Source organism: Equus caballus, chromosome 5 (genome assembly GCF_041296265.1).
Source record: "Equus caballus isolate H_3958 breed thoroughbred chromosome 5, TB-T2T, whole genome shotgun sequence".
In the NCBI taxonomy this organism is placed as follows: Eukaryota; Metazoa; Chordata; class Mammalia; order Perissodactyla; family Equidae; genus Equus; species Equus caballus.
This window is the reverse complement of record NC_091688.1, coordinates 16,214,808-16,241,117: the sequence shown is the minus strand read 5'-3', so window position 1 is coordinate 16,241,117 and position 26,310 is coordinate 16,214,808. Positions and strand designations below refer to the sequence as shown.

The 26,310-nt window shown below is 48.5% G+C and overlaps 1 protein-coding gene across 2 annotated transcripts in view; it reads right to left on the bottom strand.

Annotated features, from left to right (window-relative positions):
- The window catches only part of CACNA1E (calcium voltage-gated channel subunit alpha1 E), a 475,091-nt gene that overhangs the window by 69,209 nt on the left and 379,572 nt on the right, over positions 1–26,310 (bottom strand). The window contains exons 10-24 of one of the 2 annotated variants that reach the window (XM_023640670.2): positions 23,605–23,720; positions 19,250–19,303; positions 18,542–18,631; positions 17,369–17,578; positions 16,496–16,608; positions 14,759–14,871; positions 14,271–14,402; positions 13,726–13,798; positions 12,724–12,841; positions 10,888–10,955; positions 9,301–9,398; positions 5,074–5,130; positions 3,213–3,866; positions 2,488–2,801; positions 183–345 (exon numbers count right to left, since the gene is read on the bottom strand). In XM_023640670.2, the coding sequence (XP_023496438.1) occupies positions 183–345; positions 2,488–2,801; positions 3,213–3,866; positions 5,074–5,130; positions 9,301–9,398; positions 10,888–10,955; positions 12,724–12,841; positions 13,726–13,798; positions 14,271–14,402; positions 14,759–14,871; positions 16,496–16,608; positions 17,369–17,578; positions 18,542–18,631; positions 19,250–19,303; positions 23,605–23,720 (2,373 nt within the window). The remainder of the gene's footprint in view (positions 1–182; positions 346–2,487; positions 2,802–3,212; positions 3,867–5,073; positions 5,131–9,300; positions 9,399–10,887; positions 10,956–12,723; positions 12,842–13,725; positions 13,799–14,270; positions 14,403–14,758; positions 14,872–16,495; positions 16,609–17,368; positions 17,579–18,541; positions 18,632–19,249; positions 19,304–23,604; positions 23,721–26,310) is intronic. The other variant, XM_070267841.1, reaches the window with a different exon arrangement.

The window sequence follows — 26,310 nt, the reverse complement described above, 5'->3', positions numbered from 1 at the left end:
CAATCCCATGACCCACGTCAGCCAGTGAGCACTGGATGCTTCAGATGTCTGGCCACATCCCAATGGGAAGGATCAGGAAGATGACTGGGTGCTCCTCTCTCGTCCTCCTCATCACCCTGCCCCGGCTCAAACCCAGGTTGTGTACCCTGGCACCGAAGGGGGGCCATGGGGGTGGGTCTTACGGGTTGGTGGTGCTGAAGATGAACATAGAGCTGTGGGGCACCATGGCTTTGCCCGTCTCACGCTTCTCCTTCTTCTGCTGCTTCTTCTCCACCTCCTCCTCCTCCTCCTCTTTGATCTCCGCCTCCTTCAGGGGACTGGCTTCTCCATCCGTCTTGTTGCTAACTGCAAGAGGAACACGTCGAAATCTTCAGAAACTTTGCTACATGCGGGAATGGAGCCCTTCATTTTCCACTGGGGAGGGGATGGAGAGGACGGGAAATGGCTACAGGATCGTCCCCAGCAAGGTGTCCTGCAAACCTCAGGGTGTTTGTTAGATTACACTGACTTAAGCCCTGCTCTCCTCCTAGCCTTATCCTTGCCCTCATTTTACGTGCTATAGCCTTTTTTGCCATACAAATAATAATAGTCATGTTTCCCCAGGTAACAGGAGAGTAAACAGAATGGCTGTTTCTGTTGTAAAGTTTATGAAATTTATTTATATCTAAAATCTTAATTCTTTGTATATATTTGCTTACTGAATTTTCATATCAAAACACCCTGAGTGACATGTATTATTATTCCCAATATATAGATGGGAAAAGCAAAGTTCAGGGAACTCAAAGACCTATCCTGAGGTTATTCAGCTAGTATGGGCTCACAATTCAAAATTCTGTATCCTTTCAACAAAACCCCACTGCAATGGAAGATTTGAAGAAATCATTACTCTGTTGGAGGCTGCCTTTCTGGCTGTGCTTTTTCCAGCCATGATTATGCAGAAATGAGGATGCAATATTCATGTGAATATGGGCCCATGACCGGCTTCCAGGATTGAGAGGATGAAGAGCCAGAGACTGAAGGGGGATCTTGGGCAGCTGCTGTTTCTGCACTCAAGTTACAGTGTGGGGTAAGCAGCAGAGAGGGTGCGTCTGTCAGAGTGGGGCAAGGGACCAGTCAACCTCTCCCACCGTTCCCATTCAGTGAGTGACTCCACCCTGGAACCTTGTGTAAGCAGCAAACCTCTGAGGTTCTGGCCCCTTCAGAGTCCTTCCAAAAGGTAAGCCATACAAAATATCCAAAGACCTCTGATAACATGCTCTTACCCACAACCAAGGCCATGCTCGAGAAGAACCAGCCCGAGAAGGGCAACAGAGGGAGGGTCAAACCTTCCTAAGGTTGTTTCTCATAAAAGAGGATTCAAACACTTATTTATTAGAGTATAAAATTCAACAGACACCAAAAGGCTGTGGGTCTGAGATCCTGAGACACTCCCCAGCCAACCCCAGGGGCAGCAGACACGGGAGATTTCACTTCTTAAGTAGTATTGGCATTGTGAGTGTAGAGAAGGTGAAGGAACAGAGATGGGGCAGTTGAAGAAAGAAGAGCAGGGAGAGGAGGCTGTCCTGTCAAAAGAGAAAAATATGGAAAAAGTCAGGGAGGAAATAAAAGCAGGGGTGGAATCTTGTGGTCACAATTCGGTGACCATGGGGCAAGAGGCGGGATTAATGCATAGATGGGGTAAGGTTAGGGTAGGGATGGGGTGGGGGTGAGGGGTGGGGTTAGGGCAGGGACAGGACATAGGGTTAAGGCAGGGATGGGGTGTGGCATCAGGCAGGGATTCAGGGTTAGGCAGGAATACGGTGTAGGTTAAGTGCTTTTTTGCTGTGTTTCCCTTTAAGGTCTGTAGATGAACATCCATTGCCTGAGGGAACTGTGAGAGAAAGTGTGACTAAAAGCTCCTAGGAGGAAAAGAGTAGATAAGAGTAATAGAGTCATAAAACATTAGCACGGAAAGACCTCTGACATCATCTGGTTCTGTGCTTTCACTTTGTAGAGGGCAAACTGAGGCCTCGAGAGATGCAGAGGTTTTTTGGAGGCCGGCCCTGAGCAGAGCCAGGGCCAGCCCAGCCCCGCTGACATCTTTGGCTTCATCAGAGTCTCCCTAACTTGGCCAGGCAGCAGCTTGGATGTCCTGAGAATGCCACCAGACAGTCACATGATCAATCAAAGAGCCGAATACATAACTGGGTACAAAACCACCTGTGATCTCTCTGAAGACTCTAGGGTACTCACAGGGCCCAAGGGCCTAAGGAAATTTTATGGGCAAAACTTAACACTGAGAAAATGCTAACTTATTTTTCCTGAAAACCAGGATAAAACTGCCACTATCTTCCTCTTGTTGAAGAAAGATTTCATCCTGCTGGTGGGGTTTTCCACACAGCTTTACTGGGATGACTCCTGAGCCATCTCGCTCCCCAGCTCTGGGTGGGATGGGCAATGTGGGCAAAGGGGGAGAGGCAGACAGGGGAACAGGGACTGTGTTCTCACTGTGCACCACTGTAGAGTCCACCAAGGGGCCCACGTCAGGGATGGCAACAGTGACGCTGGTGCTCTCAGTGGCGGCCTTATCTGTGTTGGCTGTGGAGCAGGAGAGGTCAGGCTCACTCTGGCTGATGGCCCGGCCCATGTCCAGATGCACGTCCCCCAGCAGGGCTTGCTCACTGCTGCCCTCCGGCTCCTGCTCTGTCAGCGCTGCATCCTTCCCCACTTCCAGCTCGGGTTGGGGCAGGACTAGGGGTGTGTTGGCCTCATCGAGGGCTCCTGCCAGCCCAGAGCCTCTGGACACCATCAGACTGTTAGTCCTGTGAAAAGAGAGGAGACAGCTGGTGCTCAGATCTTAAGAAGCTGTTCTGATGCACCAGGCAAGTGGGAAAGGTGAGGGGAGCCGAGGAGCCCTGCTGGAGATCGCATGGCTTCCACCGCCTCCCAGCCAGGCAGAGAGGAGCTAAGACCCGAGGGCAGGGTCCCCTGGCTTACTCCCATCCATCCCTCCATGACCCATTCCCAAGAGGAGCACCCCTGGAAGAAAAGGCCCTGGTTTTCCGGGGGACAGACCCCAGCACTTGTCATATTTACACATACCTTATAAAGGCTGCATTAGCATCATCCCTATTTCACAAAAGGGGAAACTGAAGCTCAGAAAAGCTTATTTTGAAGAATCCCTACCACCAGTCGTGCTATGTGTCTCCAGGGCACTCCTGTAACTAATTTACCTCCTTAAATCCCGGGCTCGCTCTTCTTCCTGGATTGTGGGTTCCTTGACCCCATGGCTGCCCCTGGGCTCACAGTCCTTCTCCCCCTCGGTAGACACCCCTTCATCCAGACTCCGCTCCTGGCTGGCAGACCTGCTCCGGGAGGTTGAGGTGGGCTCCTTGCCTTCTGTCCGCACGCGGCGGTGCCGGCTGCGCCGCTGGCTCTGCCGGTGCCTGGCCCGGTCCTCGAAGGTCACCACGGTCTCCCCTCCCCCAGCCTCCTGCTGGGTCGGGTCACAGTTCCCATGACAGGGCCTGGACAGCCACGGCGGTTCCCGTTTGCCCAGAGACAAGGGGCTCCTCTGATTGTCCAGGGCACTTGAGAGATCCCCTCCGTCCCCCTTGAGGGATCCGCCACGGCTGATGCGTTCCTCCTCGCACTTCTCCAGGCCCAGGCCCAGGGCCAGGCCCTCAATGGGCCTTGATCTCCGGTAGAGGCTGGGGTGGGCGTTGAGTGGGTTGAGGGGGCTCAGTGGGTTGAGAGGGTTGAGGGGGTTCATTGGCGGGGCCTCCTCTTTATTGAGAGCCTCCTGGCTGGACATCTGCATGTGCCTTCTCAGCTGGCTGGTGCGCTGCTCCCACACCGACATGTGGTGTCGGCGCCTCCGCTCCCTCCTGGCAAAGGAGAAAGGGCGAGGGCCATGATCAGGAGCCAAGCACTGGAGGCCAGGGAGGGCAGCCACAGGGGTGTGGGCCAGCCCTCAGCGGCCGTGGGAAAAGGGTGGGACACATGGTCGGGGGAGCAAATGGGAGAGCCCAGGACCTGCAGACAGGAAGCACAGAAAGATGCAAGGAGCAGAGTGGGCCACGCATGGTAGGTGGTTGGACCAGTGCCTCCCAGTCTGTGGGGCTTCCCTCTGTAAGCCCTGCTCTGCAGTAGCTGAGGGCTTGGGGTGAGGGGTGGGATCACCCAGGGTGGAGTTCCCAGTCCCCAAGGCCAGTAGTGCAGTGGTGCACAGGCTTACCAGGTCTTCCCTCCCCTTCCCTCCTTTGCTTTCAGGGCATCAAACTGTACCCACTCCGTGCCCACCACTGGCCCTTAATTCAAGGTCAGAGACCTTTCTTCCTCTTGCTCCCCCTTCTCCTTTCCCTTTCAGATTCTAGCCTGGGACTGCAAGAAGTACAAGGGTCAGATACCACAAAGGGTGAGGACAGTGACCAGCAGACCACGCAACAAAAAGTCCCGGCATAGCCCTCAAAAAGAGTGCTGTGGGTCTCTTCCACAACAGCCAATAAAACCACCGGGGGCTGTACGGGCAGAAACCACCAGCAGCTCGTACTCAAAACCACTGCTGAACATTTCAGCCCAGGGGCCTAGAGGAGCTTTCCCGTGGCAGCAGGAACACACAAACGTGACACACACAGGAGCACACAGCAGCGGGCTCCCACAGGCAGAAGGGTAGTTACCTGCTCCTTCACTCACGTGTACCCGTGGGCACACGCCTACAAACTGCTAAGGGGATGCTCACATGTGCCCACACGCACCATCACTGAGGCCCACATGTAGCTGTATACAACCGCCTACGTGAAAGGCACACCCACCAACACTAATTACCCACACCAACACATGCCCACTCACAGGCCACACAGAAGAGCGAACAACACACAGAGTTACATACCTGAGACACACACTGATATAAGCACACGTTGAAAGGTGCAGAGGGCATATCCACAGACCATGTGCATGGAGCACACACGCACACACCACGGCACACACTGACATGCACACCCAGTGCCACTTTGTCCATGGCAAGGACAGAGACACAGTGTCCCCGCACCCACACATAACCACTCACAAACACGCAAACTGGTACACACATACAGGTGGCTGCTGCGTGGCTCCCACATCGACATGTGGTGTCTTCTCCTTCTGTCTCTTCTGGGAAAGAAAAACGAACAGGTTCAGTCCACCCCAGCCTCTCGGAACCGCAAGCCCCACAGCCACCAGCCGATTTCCAAGGAGAGGCACAGAGTCCCCCACATGCCCGTACATTCTCCACGTGCCTGCTGCCCTCTGCAGACTCCCAACCTTCAACTCTCCAAGGGAGTGGCTTTGGATTCCTTGCTCTGTGCAAACACACCGATCCAGTTTTTGAAGCAGGCATGCAGAGACACAGAGGACATACCATTTCACAGAGTCAACAGCTTCAGATGCTCCATCGCCATGCCCCACTGGCACACACAATTTCACCTAACTATCCTCCAGAGGCCTATTTTGGAAATCCTGATGAAGAACTGTATTTCCCTCATTCATTTCTAGGATATTCACATGGGTGTGACTCCCCAACTCATCACTCCAATCTCACAAAACATGCAGGGAACAAATGCTCTGCCATGCACACCACAGAGGTCACAATGTAGTCCATGGCCAAAGGCAGGGCTGCCATCCACACACTTCAGTATGTGAGTGTTACCCCCCGTATCTGTGCAAAACAGTAGCCCCTGGCCAGAGCCCTGAAGGTTCGGTTTGTCCAGCTGGGTAAAGCACAGTATTCACCTTCCCAGCCTTGCACAGGGAAAAATCTCTTCTACAGACACACACATGCTGTGTCCTTTCAAACACAAGGTCAATGGGAGAGGTGTGGGCATCATTTGCAAAGGCAAATAGGACTCATGGAACAATAAAGCTGTCAGCACAGGGTCAGTAATCAGGTGGAGGACAACACTCCTGGGATACGTGCAGAGTGAGCCTGCCCCACTTCCTGGACTGACAGATCCAGTCTGGCCCAATGGGCCCAACCTGGACCTGGGAGGTCGGCAAATGCTGCTCCTTCCTCGGTAAAGACAGGAGAGGAGAGGAGCCTGATACACGGTGGGCTGAGGGAGCACAGGCAGCTGGTCTGAGTCTTACTCGGTGTCTGGAAGAGGCACAATGCACATGAGCACCCACAGAAAAGACGCAGACATCACTGTGGAGATGTCTGTGAGCTCCCCAACTGCATGCACCCCTCAGCAGCTGCAATGCCACGAGGCACACGTGGGGCGGTGGTGCCAAGAAGCATGTGCCTGCATGTAGAAATAGAAGCACACACTCTAGTCAGGCAGCATGCACACACGCTAGGAAAAGCACATTCTACCATCTGTTTGCAAATTCTCAAATATTCAACATCAGCCCTCCAGAAGCACCTGTGTAAGAATGTAAGTATATGGAAGAACTCTCTCTCTTTTTTGTATGCACATGTGTGTGCATGCACACATACACACACACACACACACACACACACACACACACACACACTCTCACACAGAGGCCAGGCAAAAGACAGACCCAACCTCTAATTCCCACACAAATCAGATACACACTTCAATTTCCTCTTCGCTTTTCCACTCATACATACAGAGATCCAGATTCACATCCCATCAGAATCATTAACATACGTTCATACCTAAAATCACACATATCTCCAATCCATGCACCCGTGTCCTCATACACACCCCACAATAAGCCTGTGGACCAGGAAGGGCAGCTGGTATTCTTCCCATTTCAAAGATGGGGAAACAGAGATTCTGAGGTCCTAAGCAGTTCTCTCTCCCAGGTCACAGAGCATACGAGTGACAGAACTATGACTAGTGCTCAGGCCTTTGGGTTTGTAACAAAGCTCTTCCCATGTTCCTCCAAGGACAGCTACATTCTCACTTAGTTAGACTGTAGTCCAGAAACCCGCCGTCTTGCCTGCACTCCCAAGCAGTGCATACACACCCCAACACAGTTCCCGCCAGCAGCGCCCACCTCACAGCACATACACCGCAACCAAAGCCTGGATCTCTGCTCATCTTGGATGGTTACAGTAAGTTCTCCCACCTCCTGCACCCGGATACACACAGCTCAGTTCCTACAGCTCTATGCCTACCAGCATTTCATTCATTCTTTCATTCCATAAATAGCGAGTTTCTACTCTGGGCCAAGCACCTTTCCAACTCGCCTTTCTCCAAACCCACTCCTCCCCCAGGCTTCCTTGTCCCAGTAAATAGAATCACCCACTCCTAAGTGACAGCCAGCTCTACTCATCAGCATGTTTGGGTACCTGTGTGTGTGTATTTTTAACCCAAATTCATGAGTGCAGAGAAAGTGGGATAGTAACTACTCAAGGTCCAGAGAATATTCTAGAGAGGAAGGAGTTATTTTGCCTTCTCCAACAATTTTAAACAAATTTTGGGGGAGTTTTTTTTCTTACTCATAAAGGAGGGGCCCAGAGGCCAGGCCTTCAGAATTTTGAAAGGTGACAGCAAGATGATGGCCATGCAGGGGAGGGAGGCCCCCACATATAACTCTGGAATGCCTCCACAAGGTAGGCAGAGGATGTTCAGGAACCCTTCACGCAAGCTCTGGGAAAACAGGGGGTCCTCCCTTAACAGCTTCAAGTAACAGATGACAGGGTCTGGTGCCAGGATAGAGTTCTACCTCCTGAGGGTCTCAGACCCTCCCCATCAATATCCCAGGACCACTCACACAGTCCTCACACAGGCTCAGAAGCAACAACAGGAATTCCATGGTTCTGTAGTCACTTCTCAGCCTCTCCTCCCACACCTTCCTCTAGGACCACACAGAGGTCAGCCCCAAGCAGGGCCCAAGCTCTGTTAGTTCTACCAGCAGCTACAGGTCCAGGCTGGTTCCTTAAAAAGAGTCTATACTCGCTGCTTTACTTTATCACCTCCCGTTGTCTCCCTGATTCATTACAACTGGATTCGGTACCCACTGGGCCACCAAAACTGCTCTCGTAAAGGTCACCAACAGCTTTCCCACTGGTCCTTCTTTTGTCTTCATCTTACATGATCTTTCAACAGTATTTAGCTCCATCATCACTCCTGCCTCCTGGAAGTCTTCTTCTCTAAGTCTCCAGGACACCACGCTTCCTAGTTCTTCCTCTCACCTCCTGGCTGCTCCCCATCAGTCTCCTTTGTGGGTTTCTCCTCTGCCAGCCCTCGAGGCACAGGAGTGCTCTAGGCCTCTGTCCTTAGCTCCTCTCTTCTCCACCCAACTCTCCCTGGGTCAGCTCGTCCATGCTGATAGTTTAACCATCATCCAATTGCAAATGGCTCCTCACAAACCTTTATTTCTAACCCTGACTTCTCTTCTAAGCTTCAGACTCAAGTAACCAACAGCCTATTCAACATCTTTGCTTGGATGTCTCATAAGTATCTCAAATTTAATTTGGCCAAAATAAACCTTGGATTTCCAACATTCTCCAGGCTATCAGTAAACACCACTGTGATCTACCCAGTTTCTCAGGCCTCAAACCTTAAAACCTGGGAGAGATATTTGTTTCTTCTCTTTTTTTTCATCCCCACCCCCATCACATTTCATCCATTAGCTCATCCAGTGGGTTCTCCCTACAAATACAGACTGAATGGGATTAGTTCTCATCTCCTCCATTGCTACCATGCTCCAAACCACCATCTCTTGCCTACTTTACACTAAGAGCCAACTCTCTGTCTCCCTGCCTCCACTCTTGGCTCCTACAATCCCTTCTCCACAGAGTGGAGTGTAAATCATATCATATCCCTCCTTTCACTTTAGTCCCTCCCATGGTTGCAATTAGAATAAAAGCTGAAATCCTTCACCTGGGCCTTCAGGATCTCCCCAAGCTGGCAACTGCCTACCTCCCTGGCCTTGTCTCCTTCTATTTCCCCTTGCTCCCTACACACCAGCCACACTGGACCTTGCTGGGGAATGCTCTTCCTTCATAACGTCACGTGACCACCTTTTACACATTTAGGTCTCTGCTTAAACATCACCTCTTCAGAGACTCCCTCTCAGATTGCCCAAAGGTACTCCACCCAACTCTTGTCCCTCTGCCTTATTACCCTGTTTTACTTATTTTACAGCAATTATCACAATCTGAAATTATTTAGGTGTGTTTATTATCTATCTTGCTCACTGAAATAAAAGCTCCGTGAGGACAGAGACTTGGTCTTGCTCACTGCTGTATTTGCAGGACATTTCCTGGCATGGAGTAGGCGCCCTCAGATAATAAACCATTTTTGAGTTGATGAATTGGCTGTTAGCACCAGAGCCCAAGGGTCAGCAAAGTGGGGACAGCTGACTCACTCGATAGACGGCATGTTGGGTGCGGACATCGGGCTGACCTCCTTGGCCTTCTGCAGTGCATGTTTCTGGTTGAAGGCCTCCTCTTCTTCCTGCTCATCCTAGACACAAAGCAGAGATGGCTTTGCCTGGGATCCCTGTGAAGGAGAGTAGCTCCTTTGCCTTGCCCCGGAAGGAGTTCTGGAGACCAGGTGTGAGTAAGGAAAGCAATGGAAGAGGTTAAAACAAGGCAGTATGAGGTTAGATTGGCTCCGATAGCTCAGGTGGTCAGGGGCCAGGCCTCCACAGCCCTGTCATGGCCAGCAGCTCTGGTCTGGGCCTTGCCCCATAGGCTGTGGAAGTCTACTGCAACCCCTAGCCCTCAGTGGAGCTGGCCATAGCTGTGGAGGCCAGAGGCAGGAGCCAACACTTCTCAGATGTTCTGCAGTGTCTGGAAGTGATAGAGCAGGGCCCTTCCAGGCAGAGCCCCCTAAGTAAAGCACTGAGACTTGCCTCCCATCATGCCCCATTCCTTGCATAGCTAAGTGGCCCCATCTCACATGCTCAGGGAGGAGCCTCATCTCCTCACCTGCATTCTTACTTGTAAGTGCCCCCTCTATGTGATGACGTCAAGGAAAGCCAGTTCAGGCAAAATGACTGGAACTACTAAGAATACAGACATCTTCACAGCATGTTCTGGTTTCACATACATTATTTTACTTGATCCTCATAGTAATCCTATGAGGTATGCAAAACAGATATATCATCTCCATTTTACAAAGGAAGAAACCAATGCTAATGGAGATCATGGATCTGGCCCAAGCTACAAGAGCCAGTAAGTGACAGATGTGGGATTCAAACTCAGCTTTTCAGATAATAAAGCTTGTATTTGCCCTACCACACCACGATATAAGATAACCCTCAGGGATGTAGGGAAGAGCAGGACATGTGTCCACAGGGCACATGGAAAAAGCTGAGAAACATCACTAGGATGCTTCTGCCGCAAACCAAAGTAGCACTGGGTGAGAAGAAGTTTTCATTCATCTCCCTAAATCATCCCACTTCAATTAGCATTGTCTCTGCCCCTGGAGAAATGACTCTGAGAAAAAGAAAGGAACAGTTATTTGAGAAATGTAGTGTCTGGCTTCACTGAAACTTCCCCAAAATGACCATGGCCACTGGCATAGTCCAGGAACTGTGATGCCCCTGGTCCCTCTGACACCCAAACCCAGAAGGATGAAGTCACACAATTGAGGTCACGCAGTGATAGGTCACAGGAGCAGAGGTGGAACTTAAATCCAGGGCTTTAGTGTCTTTTTTATTCTTCATGTCATAATCCTGAAAAGGGCACCTTTGAGGGTTCACAGTGATTAAACTGTTATCTTCTGTATCCCATGAGAGACCCCAGCTGGTCCGAGGCTGACCAAACTCAATGAAAGTGAACCAGGCTTCCTCTGCGGATGTGTGGCTCTCCAACTGTCCAGAAGCTCCCAGAATGGGCCTTCCTGGCAGGCTGAAGCCAGACATCACAGATTTTTGAGACAGCTCCAAAGGCCAGAGGGCACCCAATGGCATTAAAGAACCATTAGATCCTCAGAGAACAATGCTTACCTTGGTCAGCTCCTGGGCATTGGCCAGATTGTCAACAGCAATGGCCAAGAACACGTTCAGCAGCGTGTCTGGGACGATGAGTTAAGGATGGACAAGCAAGAAAAGCAAAAGGCTTCAGCAAGGCTGAGAGGGCATCTCCATGTCTTTCTGCCTGGGATACTAGTAGGAACAGAAGCTACCCTAAAGAGTCACTTAAGCAGGGGCTGTGGGAAGAGACAAAGAGATGTTATACAACTCTGTTTGAAGGAGAATATGTCTTCCCTCCTTCCACATATCATCTCTTTGCGCAGGACAAAGAAATACCGGAATCAAATGACCCAGGGGCAAAGAAAGAGTGAGGAGGCCTTTAGACAGCAATGGCCTCCACTCAGAGCAATCGAATAGAGAGTCAGTGAACAACAAGATGGGGAAGTTGCTCAATGTAGGAGCCCCTCTCTCCTTTCTGGGAAGCTGGAAATGCAGCCCACCTACACCAATCATGCTATTTTGTTCTTGAAGATGAAAAGAAATGAGATTCCACAGCCCCATCACTGACCAGTTCTCAATAATGGGATGCTGACTTACTTCTCTCATCCTTCTAGTCTGGAAGGCTTCTATATTTCATTTAACAAAATGTCACCGAGCACACAAGATCTTTATGGAACCCATTTCTATTCCACACTGTGACATCTGAAGTCCCAATTTCCCAACTGTCTTTGAGGCCCATGTGTTGTGGAACATAAAACTGGTTCTAGCATAAAAGTCTAAGTCTGACTACCCTCAGAGTAACAAGATAACATGTGACAAACTGGCCTTCCACTTCTGTGACTCACTGCATAGCTTTCTTTTTATGGATTTCTCATGCTTAGTTTATAATCTGCTCTGGCCCCTAGAAGTCTTCAGGGCAGAAAACTTAAAAGAAGCATCTCTCCTCTGTGAGACCATGGAAACGCAAAACTACAGTTGCAGCACACGGCTCTCCCTTTCCCTTTTTATTCTACCAATCCCAGTTCAAGGCAAGTCCCACTCTCCCAAAACATCTAACATCTTGTAGAAGTTTGCATTGATAAGGTGCATTCAAATAAATTATCTCATTGACTATTCACAACAAACGAGATAGGTATTGTTACCTTCCTCTCAGATGTGAAAACTAGAAGGTCAGAGAGATTAAGTGACTTTCCCAAGGCCACAAAGCTGGTACACAGAGTTCCTAGGATTAAAATCTAAATCTTCCTCGTCTAGATCCTGTGACCAGGCATGGGCTTTGCAGTTAAATGGACTTGCTTTCTGCTTTCCCTTTATAACTTAGTAGTTGTTTGACTTTGATCAAGTTATTTCTTCTAAGTCTTATAAGGTAAAAATTAGATGAAATAGCGCCTGTAAAACACTTAACACAGGGTGTCATGAATAGCACAAACACAATAAACGTAAGCTATGCTCAGTAGTATTAGCATTAATTGTAACACTAATTTCTTGAGATCTTACTATGTGGCAGGCTGTTCTATATTAACATGTAATTCACTCACTAGTAGTATAACCTGGCCATTATTTCAGCCTACCATGTTTCTGTCCTCTCGTATTTTCCCCAGCTCATAGCATCTCCAGCCATCCACTATAACAACCTCATGTATTACTATTTGTGTATGCTGCAGATTTAGATAGTACTCTATCTTGTTAATATTTGTCGTCTTTACTTAACTAGTGGATAAGTTCCTTAAGATCAGGATCCTTGTTTCCCCTAATATACTGAGCCATGTCCAGCCTCCTTCCCTTCCCTAACCTAGTTCTATCACCACCACCTCAAATGTTCATCTGGGCAGGCAGGCAGCACAAAGAGGAGCTTCTTTAAAAGGATACAGTTTCCAAACAAGGTGAGCACAATGAAGTAGATAGCCGACCACATGCCTGAGCTGACTCCACCCTGGGAGCGGATCCCATTGTACATCACCTCATTCCAGTCCTCACCAGTCAGGATCTACGTAAAACAAACAACAGACAAGTTCAGACACCTGGGTTGGCTGAGAAAACGGGGCCAACATAAAGGAAAACTTTCTGGGCCTGGGACTTCTATCCCCTTGCCTGGCCATCCTGACAAGGAGGAAAAAAAATGTCACTCCCATGAATAATCTTCAATTTTCCTCTGACATGGAAGAGAATTTTAGGCATTGAAAATGGAAGGAAAGCACCAAAAGGAAAGAGTCTAGTCTTCAAACTATGGAGTCTCTCCAACCTCCAGCTCTGCCAGGACTGTGAGAATCACAGATCAGTGTTCTGATCACTAACCAACTGTCCCCAGGGCTGCCAAGATACAGTTCCTGAGACAGTAGCATTACTGCAAAGTGCCTCATGGGTTCCAGGAGTTCAGGAGGTCAGGATGTTGGGTTCTGGTTCAGCTTCAGATTCTGGCTAAAAAGTGTTTTTCTTTAGCTCTGAGACCTTATTGATTTTGAGTTTTCCCCTATGATTTAAAAAGGTTTTTTTGTGTGTGTGTACGGCGGGGGGAGATGAGAGGAAAAGATACTTCAATAAATGGACGCATAGGTTAGAAGATGATTCTAGATTTCAGAAAATCATCAATGCGATATGTTACTCAATGTCTTAGACTTCTCTCTTGCAAATTCACAAGTGTAGGGAGAAAGCCAATGAGGTAGTGACAGCAGAGCTCTTCCATAATTTGTAAGAACAGCTATAGAAATCCTAGAGATTATTGTGGTGATGATTACTCAACAAATAAGAGCATCCAGTTGCCTGGGAGGAGCCTGGAGAGGAAAAGTAGGATCCTCCTAACACATCATCATCTTGTAGTCTGTGGACAAAGGGATCCCACATCACATTTTTAACTGCTAGTTGGCCTTATACCTGGAATACAGTCATGATGGCTGCTGGGAAGGTGTCAAAGTTTGCTGAAGGAGTCCCATCATTAAAATTAAACCTGAAAAGAATATTCAGAGAGAAGAATAGAATGAAAATCTCACACAACGAGTCTTCCCTTTCCAAGATTATACAGTTTTCATCACTTCTTTTCCCCTTTTCCATATCCCCTTCTTCCCTACTTTTCCCTCATTCCATATACTCATGAAGATGGTATTAGTGACTACGACTGATGGACTATGCACTTTGGAGAGTGTGGGTAATGAGATGGGGTTTGGGCTGATCCTGAGTTACAAGGCCCCATGCTGGACATTTCAGGGACAACTCCAAAGGGACGGGTCCCTGGAATAAGAACGGTGGGAAAAGATTAAAAGCAGGGACATTTGTTCCACACACACACTCAGTGGTCGATTTGGGCCATGGACAAGAGCAAACAAGATGTTAACATGGTGATCAAATTAGTAACCCTGGCGCTCACAGGCTGAAGGCTGGGTTTCAAGGCTCCTTTGGATGGAAAGCTCATTGGTGCTTACCTGCCTCCAAACAGCTGCATTCCTAGAAGAGCAAAGACAACGATGAAGAGGAAGAGGAGGAAGAGCAAACTGATGATCGACTTCATGGAACTCATCAAGGAGACCACCAAATTCCGCAGGGATGCCCAGTACCTACAAAACCCAGATGACATTACAGCAGTGAGCACTGAATACCAAGTTATCCCCAAGTCCAGCTGGGCATCTGGTTGGTGGTCTGTGAAATAAGCTGCATTGTATACTTATAGGAAGGAGATGGTGGCAACAATGTGGCTCCCCTTGGGAATGTGGCACAGGATCTGGTATCAAAGATATTTTTCTGGTTTGAACTTTGGACAAGGAGGAAGAGCTGAAGAATGGAGTGGGGGCCAGAGAAAGGAAAAGGAACATGCGGTAAGGAAGAATAGGGGATGGATGGAAATAGACTAAGACAGCGAGAAGCTTCCACTCTCAAAGGTGGTTGGAAAGAGTCTCCATTCCTGATCACTTACTTGGTTATTTTAAATATTCTGAGAAGCCGGAGAGCTCGTAAGACACTGATTCCAAAAGATGTACCAGGTCTGAAGATTGCCCAGACCACTTCGAAGATACTGCCCACTGTGACCTAAAGAGCCAAAGCCAGCCACAGTGAGAGAAGGAGAAGGAGGAGGAGAGAGGAGCATTCCAGTATTCAGCAATCAACAGTTCTCATTGGGCTATGAGGAAATTAACTCTCCTTCCCCACTGAGCCCATCTCCAGGAGGTGGTGAAGGCTGCCAAAGAGGAATGAGACTCTACCATCTTTCTCCCCACTGCTCTCCACTCTCCTGCTAACTTTACTCCTTCATACTGTAGATTGGTGTGCTGGGCCCTGTTCTGTCCTTGGTGAAAAGTACAACCACCGATTGCCACTTCGGCACAAATTTGATAGCATAACTGTTCTTACATTGTAACACCTTGAACTAAAATGCAAAGGAGTGGTACTCAAAGCAAGGAAACAAATTTGAATTAACAAAGGCTGCATTCCAATATAAAAATATCAGAGAAGGTCCACATCCTCTCCTTGTCCTAGAATTTAGCGCTAACAAGAAGGTCTCAGCTACCTGTTTATTAAATATCTTTCAGTCACTCAGGTCCCGCGTACCCGAATGTGACAGTACTACGCGGTGGCACAGAATGTGATTGCTATAGGAAGTAACAATATCAAATTAACAATTCGATTTGTTTTTTGTTTTAATTATATACTTCCTGAATGTCTTACATTCTACGCACAGTACTAGGAGAAATAACAAAAATTAATCCTCACAGCCATGCTGAAAAGAGGTATATAAGGAAATTAAGGTTAAAATGGTCTTTCCCTGGCTGTTATGCCTGCAAATTGTCCGTACCCAGAAGCATATGTTCCCAGTTAAAATGCAGATTGGCAACTGCTCAAAATCATTAGCACCTAACTGAAGATTTGGCAGATAAAGAAGCGGTTTGGCAGAAAGAGAAGTGGTTCAGGAACCCAAAGTTTTGCGACCTAGTTCTGCTGCTAACTGGCCATGTGCACTTGTACAGGATGTCCTCTGTTTACCCCTGTGTAAATGGGCAGGCTAACTCCTGATACGGACGACAGTGGACAGGACTCCTGAAAGCAGCAGAGGACACAAATGTACGTGAAAGACCTTGAAGAGTGCTATAAAGGCACACTTTCATACATCAATATTACTTACGACGTGGACGCTGGATGAAAGTCTGCGAGGCGACGTGCTAGCAGAATAGCAATAGTGTGTACGCATACGCATGTGCACACTTGCATGAGAGTATATGGAGGCAATGTTCCAATTTTAAACTGAACCAAAAAACCCCCAAATATCTAAGCTTCTCTTTTTTATTGAACCACCTTCTGGAATGAAGTCTTTTGTCCTTTTCTCGCAGGCATCCCCCAAGATAATAAGTGGTTCAAAACTCTGGCTATGGATGGCTTTGTCAAATTCACTGAGCCATACACTTAAGTGTGCACTCTATGGTATGTGTGTTATACTTCAATAAAAACATTAAAAATAAAAGAACTTTTAAAAAACCCAAACAAACCCTCATATGACAAGGATTCACTCATTCCTAACCTCCCTTTAGCTAATCTAATCTAGTCCCCTATATAAATTCTGATTTCAGTGCTTCATACTGGGCAACGGAGCAAGCTGCGTATCTCAAACCATGGCATATAAACACAAAGCAGGAGGACAGGTGGGCTCCCAAGCACTTACCCCAAAATCAAAGCAGTTGAATGAAGAGTGAAAATAAAGGCGGGGCCCCATGCCGTACATCTTCAGAGACATCTCCAAGAGGAAGAGCCCCAGAAACAAAAATTCTGCATAGTCTGAAAGCATCAAAAGCAGAAGCATTTGTTCCACAGGTGGCAGGGGCGCCTGCACTCCCCAGGCCAACACGCTCACCTACAGAGGAACCCTCCACACCAGCAGGACCCACACATGCAAGGATGGTCCATGACCACGTCAGGTCAGTGCCATGGAAAAACTAATGACGTCTGAATTCCATCTGACCCAGAAGGAGTCCCGGACACACTCCACAGATCAGCTCTGCTCTCTTTCAACAGGAGGGTTTGTCACTGCCCTTAAAATGGCAGATGGCTCGCAGGAGAGAAAGAAAGGGCTTTACCATGGTTTTGATGAAAGAGCCAGATTTGCCCTACACACACCCTCCTGGAGCCTCACTCACACCCAGGGGCAGCCTTACCCACAGCTGACCTACAAGTCCCCTTTTTGGTCATTTCAGGTATCCACTGGCCTAAGAACTCTCTCCCCAGGACTTTGGTGACCAAAATTCCCTACACCATTGAGCCTCCTTAAGACACTAAGTGAAGGCCTTCACGGTACTCAAGATGTAACACTATCTTGTTGACTCACGAGCAGAGATTTGTTTCTCTGATTCAATAATGAATGGCAGTTGGGAATGGTCATGTGATCATCCCGTCCCCTGGAGGACAACTCTGGCCTCCCCTACGGTGTGAAGAGGCAGAACCCTGGGCAGGAGCTCAGGCCCAGCACAACGCCTTGCTCTCTTACATTCACCCCCAATCACGCTGTCCCCTTGAGAGGCAGTCATCATCGTTCACTTACAGAGGAGGTGGGTGAGCCACTGGGGCTGGTTATGATGGACGATGGCCACACAGGCGGTGTTGAGAGCCACAAGGCTCAGCACAATCCAGTAAAACACCTGGGATTTAACCATGTGGCGGATAGAAATGCGCAGAAGCCTTTCCTTGTGCCGGAAATAGGAGGCCCCGTCCACTTTGGCACTCTTGATGCTGGCTCGGGCAAGAGGTGTGCCTAAGCAGGGAGAAGTAAGGAGGAAGAATGAGGCTGTAAAAAGATCACCCTCCACAGCAAAAGGCATTCAGAGGTCAAGGTAGTCAGCTTCAGTCTCAAGGCTGGGTGACCAGCACTGTGCAGGCCCGGGGATACCCCACATTAGGGGCTCAGTAGCTTCCACATCAGAGATCTCTGCTTTCCTCTGAGCACATTCAGTCCTAGGAATTTGACGGAATCTCTGGGCAGGACAACAGACATCCACCTGGTGTCTTGAATCTTGATAGGATTGTGTTTATGTTTGTAATAGACTGGGCTTCTCCCAGGCCTTTCCTCTTAAATATGCTTCAGGCACTGGAATCATTCTGCCGTATTTGTGGTATTTCTACTACTGGCAGCAGAAAGCAGCAATGAGCTCTACAAGCTTCTTCTGCTTTTGAGGATGAAGTGAGACCGTTCCTCTTTTCTGGGGAGGAAAACTCTGCCAGACGTCAGCCAGAACCTCTAAGAGAATCTGGGATTCATGTTAAGGGGTTGTCAGTAGGAATTTGTTTAAATATCACATGAAAGTAGGGGATGGAAGTGGGTGGGTGCTACTGTGGTTGAGTAAATGACTGCAGGTTCTCAAAGAGGGGTCCCTAAAACTATAGGTCTTCAGGATCCTTTGAATAATATACCAAAGTGGATTCTCATTATCACACCCAGGAGAGAGGATATATATGCAAATGGATACACCTGCCACACTTGAAGGATTTCGGTCGGCTTCCTAGCCTTAAACCCCATGTTTCATATAAATGGTATCCCCGATCCATTTTTTTTTTCTGTCATTGTCATCTAGATAACACTCCCATGACTTTTCCTAATTATGTCCCTAAGTTCTGGACTCTTTAGACCCTCTTTCTCCTTGTGGTGCTTCTCCAAAGACAGAGCCTTCCTTTTTAGGGGAGATTCAGAGAAGTGAAAGAACTGACTGGTTGCACTCACCCACAGAGGAGATATCGACACAGTGCTCGTCGCTGGAGTCTCGAGTCATAGCCTCCGTTCTGCTCCTTTTGATTGTTGCCCTTCGAAGCACTACACCAGGGAAGAGGAGGCCAGTGAGAAGGAACAAGGACAACCAGATCACTATGGTCAAAACTGAGGACTGTGGCAAGAGGCCCCTGTGACACAGACGAATACCTTAAATAGCTGAGCTAGGGTTACAAACACGGAGAATGCCTACAGGAACGTGATTCCTGTGCTCAGCAGGACCTTCTGAGACACAAGGGCTCCAGAATCCTCGCTAGAGCTTATCTAAATGCAGTAGGTACCAGGCACTGCATATCTATTTGTTCTGGCTCTTCAAAAACAATTCCCGGCAAGGAAAGTGGTCCCAAGATGGTCCCCACAAATTTTAAAAGAAGATCCCTTTAAATGCCATTGGTCGTATGATGATCTTTCATTGCACAGTATCAATCATACGCCCTGGAAGAAAGCAACTCTTGGATTTCATTTTCATCACTTTAAAAAGCATTTAAAGCCATGACTCAATTCCTTTCATTTTAAAGCATGAGGGATTTTATGACAGAGAGACTTTCCTTTCAAATCCCAGAGTGCCCCTCTTCTATTTCTTTCTCCTCTTTTGATCAAGAGAGACTGCCACGCATAGAGGGGGCAAATGCAAATGAGTAAGGCCGTGGAGCACTTCCTTACCTTCTAAGGCTGACGTCCCAGCATTTTTATTTTCTTCAGCAAGCATGACTTCCTCTATATGGAAACAAATGGTTCAGTAAATTATCTGTAAATGCCAAATTATTTTGCAAAATGAAAATCCCTCAGGGACAGCTCTGGTTCCAGGGCAACAGAGAGAGAGCAAAGAGTTCAAAGCTTGTAGCAGACACCAGCATCAGAAAGACATCGAGGGTCAGGAGGGAGCTCCCGGCACACATAAGACCAGAAAGGAAGCTCTTCAGTGAGAGGGCGCCTGGGGGATGATTGGTAAAATTCAGCTCTGTCTGATCCTTGTTCAGGAGGATACCCACAAGAGGAAGAGCTGATCTTTTTAACCAAAATCCCCTACATTTGGAGGAATAAAAAATTTCCATTTCTGTTTTTCCTTCTACCCAGGTCCCTTAAAGCTTTTCTAGCAATATGAGCTTCCTTAGTTTCTCTTGTGTGCAGCCCCTAGGTCACAACACCTACCCCTCATTCAGGAGGTGAGACCATCTTTGGGGCCCCCGCCTGTCTACTTTGAGGAGGGAGCAGAGGAAGCTGCTGACAGCCCTCAAGGAGAGGAGCAGGGCCTGTGGGCTTGCTTCCTCTTACCCCCACCACTTCCATCCTGCTTCACTTGGGCAAAGCTTGAGCTAAAGAGGTTTGGGCCCATCATGAATTTGTTCCTGAGATATACTGGAAAATAAATATTTGGGTTTTGCCCACCTTCCTGGCACAGAGGTCCTAGAACCCTTGGAATTTACTGTCTTTTGTATGATCATGAGATGACTCATTGTGGGGGAGGTCTAGATCAATTAAGGATGGGGGCTGGCCACTAGAAAAACCAACCACATGATTAGAAGCTCACAACTTTCAGTTCCATCCCCATCTAGCCTCCCGAGAGAGGAGGGGCTTGAGATTGTCCAATCACCAATAGCCAATGATTTAATCAATCATGTCTACCTAATGAGACCTCTAAAAAAACCCTACACAATGGAGCTCAGGGAGCATCTGGGTTGGTGAACACACCAAGGTGCTGGGAGGGTGCTGTGCCTGGAGAGGGCACAGAGGATCTGCCCCTGGCACCCCCATATCTTGCCCTATCTATCTCTTCCATTGGCTGTTCCTGAGTTGCATCCTTTATAATAAACTGGTGAGAGTAAACATGGTTTTCCCTGAGTTCTGTAAGTCATTCTAGTGAATTATCAAACCTGGAAACCCCCCAAAATTTGTAGTTGGCTAGGCAGAAATGAGGTCACCCGGGGACCCCACTTGCAGCTGGCATGTGAAGCGGGGGCAGGATTGCGGGGTTGAGCCTTTAACCTGTGGGGTCTGCCCTAACTTCGGGGGGGTGTTTAGTGTCAGAATTGAACTGAACTGTTGGATACCCAATTGGTGTCGGAGAATTGAAAGAATGGTTGGCGCTGGAATGATATATTTAGTTGTTGGTGTTTGGAAAAGAACCACACAGTCCCTGGGACAGTCCTCTCTGCCTCCCCAGGAGCAGTCCTATACTCCAAGGAGGTCTCATCATCGGTGGGATATTATTTTCTAGTAAAACTTGTTACAATAAACCTCACTAGCATCCCTCCAAACTTACCAAGAAAATAGCCTTTCTGCCCCATGTCTGGTGGGATTCTGAGTCGCCTACTGGGACTGATGTGCCTGCGTTTTCATCCCCACCCCCACCTCAGCAGTAGGCAAGGGAGCTGGAGGCCTGAGCAAACACTGCCTAGGATCCCAGCTGCCAGGGAAGGCAGCAGCCCTGTTAAACAGTGCTTTAATTCTAGCACTTGTAACAAGTAAAAGGACACGCAGAAGAGGGTAAAGTCATTACCATAATTCCACCTGCATATAAAACTGAAAGTATATAATGTATTTCCCGGGGAGGGGAACATTTTGAGGCTTGGAGGTACCATGCGGGATGGCCATTATAACAAGTCATGAAGGTTTAACTTTCTTCCTTAAGTGCAGCCTCTGGTGAAACACTCAGTTAACAGGCTAAGTGTTACTGGTGAGATGCTCCTTCAGGCCAACACAGAGGGTTTTAAAGTCATTTACAGCATATTGTTTAGAGGGCACATTTGAAAATTAGGTACTTGTCAAAACACCTCCTAGTGACATGAATGACCTTAGCCAGAGAGTCGCTTTTGCTATGTATAGGGTCTGGGCTTTGGGGTGGGCAGATCTGAGGACCCCCAAGGCAGATGGAGGCGGTGTGGCATGGCTGGGTATCTCTGGGCCTGGGACGTGCTGCAGGGCTCTGCATGTGCTGAAACGGCCCCCACCCCCACTGCCTCCTGCCAAGTTGCTTTCGAACTTGAGAGTGTCTTTCCAGGGAAATGTAACCCATATGTCTCTGATTCACTCACGCTCCATTTGTAGAGGGAAGGGCCAGGAAGCACAACTTGACGTCGCAGTGCGTCTTTTTTCTTAGAAGGAGGAGAGAGCTGGCTTTGCCAACTGGAAAAAAGTAGAACCTTGGAATTCTGCATGTATTGGAAAAGCAGAGCCACACAGAGCAGCATCCTGTGCTGCCTGACCCCGAATGGGGACACGGGAAGGGTGGGGAGGGTTCTTTGTTGGTTCTGCTGCCAGCCCGCTCACCAGGGTGGTCTGTCAGATGGCTCCTCCGCTCAGGAAGCCAAGGACAGTCGGGAGCTCCAAGCTGCCTGCCCGGCCTGGCAACAAATCTGCTTAGGAAGCCTGAGTTACCATTCTGGGAAGAGGGAGGGGAGGTTCACCCCCAAGCAAGAGCCTCAGAGGAGAAAAGGCGAAACGGAAGTGCAGAGAATGCACATGACTCATGCCTCCAGAAGCAGCAAAGAAATGCAGATGGTCCCAAACAGGGGGCAGTTTTGACCTGGCTTTGAAATGAGACTTTCAATCATACTTGCTCTCTCACCTGGATCATCAAACGTGGACTCCGGAGCTGAGAGAGAACTTTAGTGTGTTGCTGCTTAGAATAAGAGCGTCAGTGTCATTCCAAAGCTCCTATAGAAGAATAAGGCTGCAACTAAGCATCAAATCATATTCCAAATTCTTCCTGACAGATCTCACATTTGTGCTATACTTTCTACCAGGAACAGAGAAAAGATGGTGACTGTCATGTGTCTTTTTTTATTAAAAAAAAACCAAACTACTCTGCTCAGGAATAAAATGAAGATATATAACACCAATGCAATGCAACTTTTAAAATAATAAGCAAAACAAATGCATCCTTTTTACTTTTGACAGATATAGGGTGATTGATGCCCCTTATAAGCAGCTGAGCCGCAGTCAAACTCGAATCTGGTGGCTCTGTGAGTTAACGAAATCACGATAGGTTTGGACCTATCCTCGGGGCTGGGCAAGAATTATTCCTGATGCTGATCCAGAGAGTGAGGAACTGATGACAGCTCAGGGAATAGGAAAAGCCAGTTTACCATCATCTACTACCTGGCTTCCTGCAGTGGCCTTATAATTGGTCTCCCCGCTTTCAGCCTTGTCCTCCTCAATGAAGCACCCAACGGCTCCTTGAAAATCTTAAATCAGAGCATGTCCCTCCTCTGCTCAAAACCCTCCAGCAGTTCTTGTCTCACTCACAGGAAAGCCCCATCCCTTACAATGGCCCACGAGGTTACACACCATCTGCTGCCCACTCACCCAAGGGTTGCCCTCCTCCCTCTCCTCGCTCACTCCCCCTTCTGCTCCTGGACTGCTCCCACATTAGGGCCTTGGCACTGGAATATTCCTCCCTCAGATCTTCCCGTGGCTCACCCCTCATCTCCTTCAAGTCACCCCCAAATAAGTCTGCCTGACTCCCCTATTTATAATTACAACTCATCCTATACCCAGAACCCTACCTTGATCTGTTTCCATTGTGCTTACCACCTTCTTACAAGTTACTTATTTATTGTTTTGTTCACCGCCGCCTTCCCTAGCTAGAGGGTAATGAGCTCCACGGGAGTAGAGCTTTGGCTCATTCCTGTATCCTGAGTGCATGAAACAGGACCTGGCACAAGGTAAGCAATCAGTAAATATTTGTGGAATGAACGGATAGTTATTATTAGCAGCAGTGTAAGATGAAATCAGCCCGACCTCGGCTCCAGGGTTGGCCTGTGTTACCGTTTGCTCAGTTCACCTTGCTAAAATGCCTGCCTCTTAAAAGAAGTTTGGTAGAAGAACAGGGAGAGTTAGATCCCAGAGAAAGAAAGTGGGACCAGCAGGGGGCCCACAGAAGTAGTGAGGCATCTCGAGCTTCTCTCTGCTCTGGTCCAGGCTGCCCCTTTGAATGGAAGTATTGGGAGCGAGAAGCGGGGTAGGTCCGTGACGTCCGTGCAGCCCACCAGCCTCCTCCAGCCCACCGGTCTCACCTGCTTTGTCTATCCAGGCGCGGTACCCGTTCAGCTCGCGCTCAATCTGCTGCTGGCGCCGCAGTTTCATGAAAGCTCTCCGGTTCTCCACTCTCTCTCTCTCTTTGGCAAATTCCCTGTGGACAAGGAGGGTAAGATGCATCAGGTTTGGATAGTGCCGTGACTGAGAAAAAGGTGAAGCAAGTAGAAAAATGGAGAGTTTGAGCAGCCATTTCTGTCCACCCCATTTCCCTTTGCCTTTGTCCCTGGCTGCAACTCTGATCTCCCTAAGACACCGCATAGAAGCGCACTTCCTGCAGCCTCCTGCGAGAAGCCTTCCCGGATTAGTTTCATTCTCATCAGCCCTCACGCCCTCTGCATGCTCTATTTTGGAAGGTACTTCTTTAGTCATGCCACAAACTAGGTTTCAAAAATTTCCCCAGTCACAACAAGGCCCTTAACCCTCGAGGGGCACAGCTACCTTTTGTGCTTTTAATACCAGTTATTAATGTACACTGACCAATTATTATGTACCAGCCCTGTATGAAGTTTTTCATGCCCATTAACTCATTTAATCCTCACACCCACCCGATGAAGTAAGCACTGTTAAACTCCTATTTAACAGACAGGGAAAGCAAGGCTTAGAGAAGGGAAGTAACTTGCTGGGATCTGAACTCTGACCAGAATGCTACGCTTCCTCGGGTGCCCTGTATCCTGTGGTGCTCAATAAGGGCTGCCACTGAAGACCAATGGCACTGATGCCTAGAGGGGCTGAAACGCTGTTTGAAGATAGCTGATGGAGGTCAAAACAGAAAGGAAGAGACATGAGAAGGGCACCTGGCTCCAGTGGAAAGACGAGGGAAGATTGGTGGGGTGGAGGAGAGATGAGGAGTCAGAGGGAATGCCAAGGTGAGGGTTTGGGAGAAGACAGGGTCCACTGACAGGCACAGGGGGACCAGAGTCACTCTGTGGCACAAGACGATGGAAAGACTAAAGCCTCATGGGAAAAAGAAGAGAGAAGAGGAAGGAGGGCTTCCTGGCAGAGAGGAAGATGATCAAATTCAATGGGGGAGGAAATCGGGATCAAGAAATATTCCTTTGCTATTAGGCCCCTCCAGAAACTACCTCTACCAATGCCCTTCTCATCACCAAACACCCTTCCAGGCTAGAATGCCCCTTGCTAGTGCAGTGCCTCCCAGCCTTGGCTCGGGCCCTCTCCTACTGCCCTAGAAGCTGTTCCATTTACTCAAGATAGTCCCCATAAAAAAAGAGCTTCAGCCTGGAGATGAGGGAGCCCAGCGCCCACTGTGGGTCCTGCCAGCTACTCCCTCATGTCCAGGGAGGAAGAAACGAGCTGGGCACTGAGAGATGTGTCCCAGCCCCACTGCAGAGGAAGGGGAGACACCTCAGCTGGCCCCTCCTGCCAAGACAGAGATGGATTCCTTGGGCACAGACACTTTATAACGGTCATAGTCAGGCTGAGGGCATGGGGATACGGCACACTGGAAGGAGCAACTCTCCTGGGCTTGGCTTCAGGTTCAGCAGATTCTACTAACTGGTATTGTGGGGAGAGGGAGAGAGTGAAAACGAAGAGTGCCAGGGCCAGTGAGAGTCAGGGTAACAGAGTTCAAGCCCTGGGGCATCTCTTCCCTCACTTTCTTTTCTGGATTTCATCAGTTAGAAAGTAACTAGGGGCTGGCTTGGTTCATGGTGTCACTATCTACCAAAGTTTCTTCCTTTGGCTCTTTGTCTTTCCCTACCCGTCCCGTCCAAGTAGTGCCACTGTTCTGCTGATTCTATCTTCAAAAGGGCATTTGGATCCACCCTCCCTCTTTGTCCTCAATGCCTTGGTCCAGGACCTCATCTTCTCCTGTCTGGACTGTTGCGACATCATCTACCAGTCTCAACCACCTGTCTCTCTTCCCTTCCTTTTGTCCCTCTCACAACTATAAGAGATATCTTTCTAAAACACTCATTGGATCTGATCACTTCCAAACCTAAAATAATAACCACAGCTAGCAGTATTTGTGGAGGACTTCCTCATTTCCAAGCACCTTCGTACATTGTGCTCATTTAATCTTCACAACCATTCTGAGAAGAAGGTAGAACAGGCATTTTCAGCCTTAATTTAAAAGTTAAACAACTTGTTCAAGTTGAAGTGAGAAATGGAGCCAGGACTGGCCCCCAGACCTGTGTGCACAGAGAGCCCGAGCTCCTGCCCCACATATCTGGTGAGTCTAGTGGCATACGTGTATGCTGCTTTATCATTTCATATGCGTCTTCATATGTGTCTTGAGTTTTCAACTACAGTCTTGGAGAATCCAGGAAGGTTTACCGAAGACGCAATATTTTGAGCAAGACCATGAAAAAGGAGAATTTAAGCAGTCTATGACCAGAGGAACACAATAATCGTTCAGCATCTAGGCTGAGCATTATTACCAACATCTCCATTTTCTAGCTCAGAAAACTGAATCTAAGGGGAGTTAAGTGGCCCTTTGAGAGGGCAAGTGTCCAAGGACACAGCCGCTAAGAGGAACCATGACCTTCAGATGTTCTAAATTCCATCTTCTCTCTACTCTATCCTCCCCTTCTCCTCAGGCTCCTCCACCCACTGCTAAATGAAGCACAAACACCTAACACGGCCTTCAAAGTCTTTCACAGTCTGATCCAAACCTTTCTTTTCAAACCTCATCTCTCGTCATTCCCATCCACCCCCTGGCTCCCTGC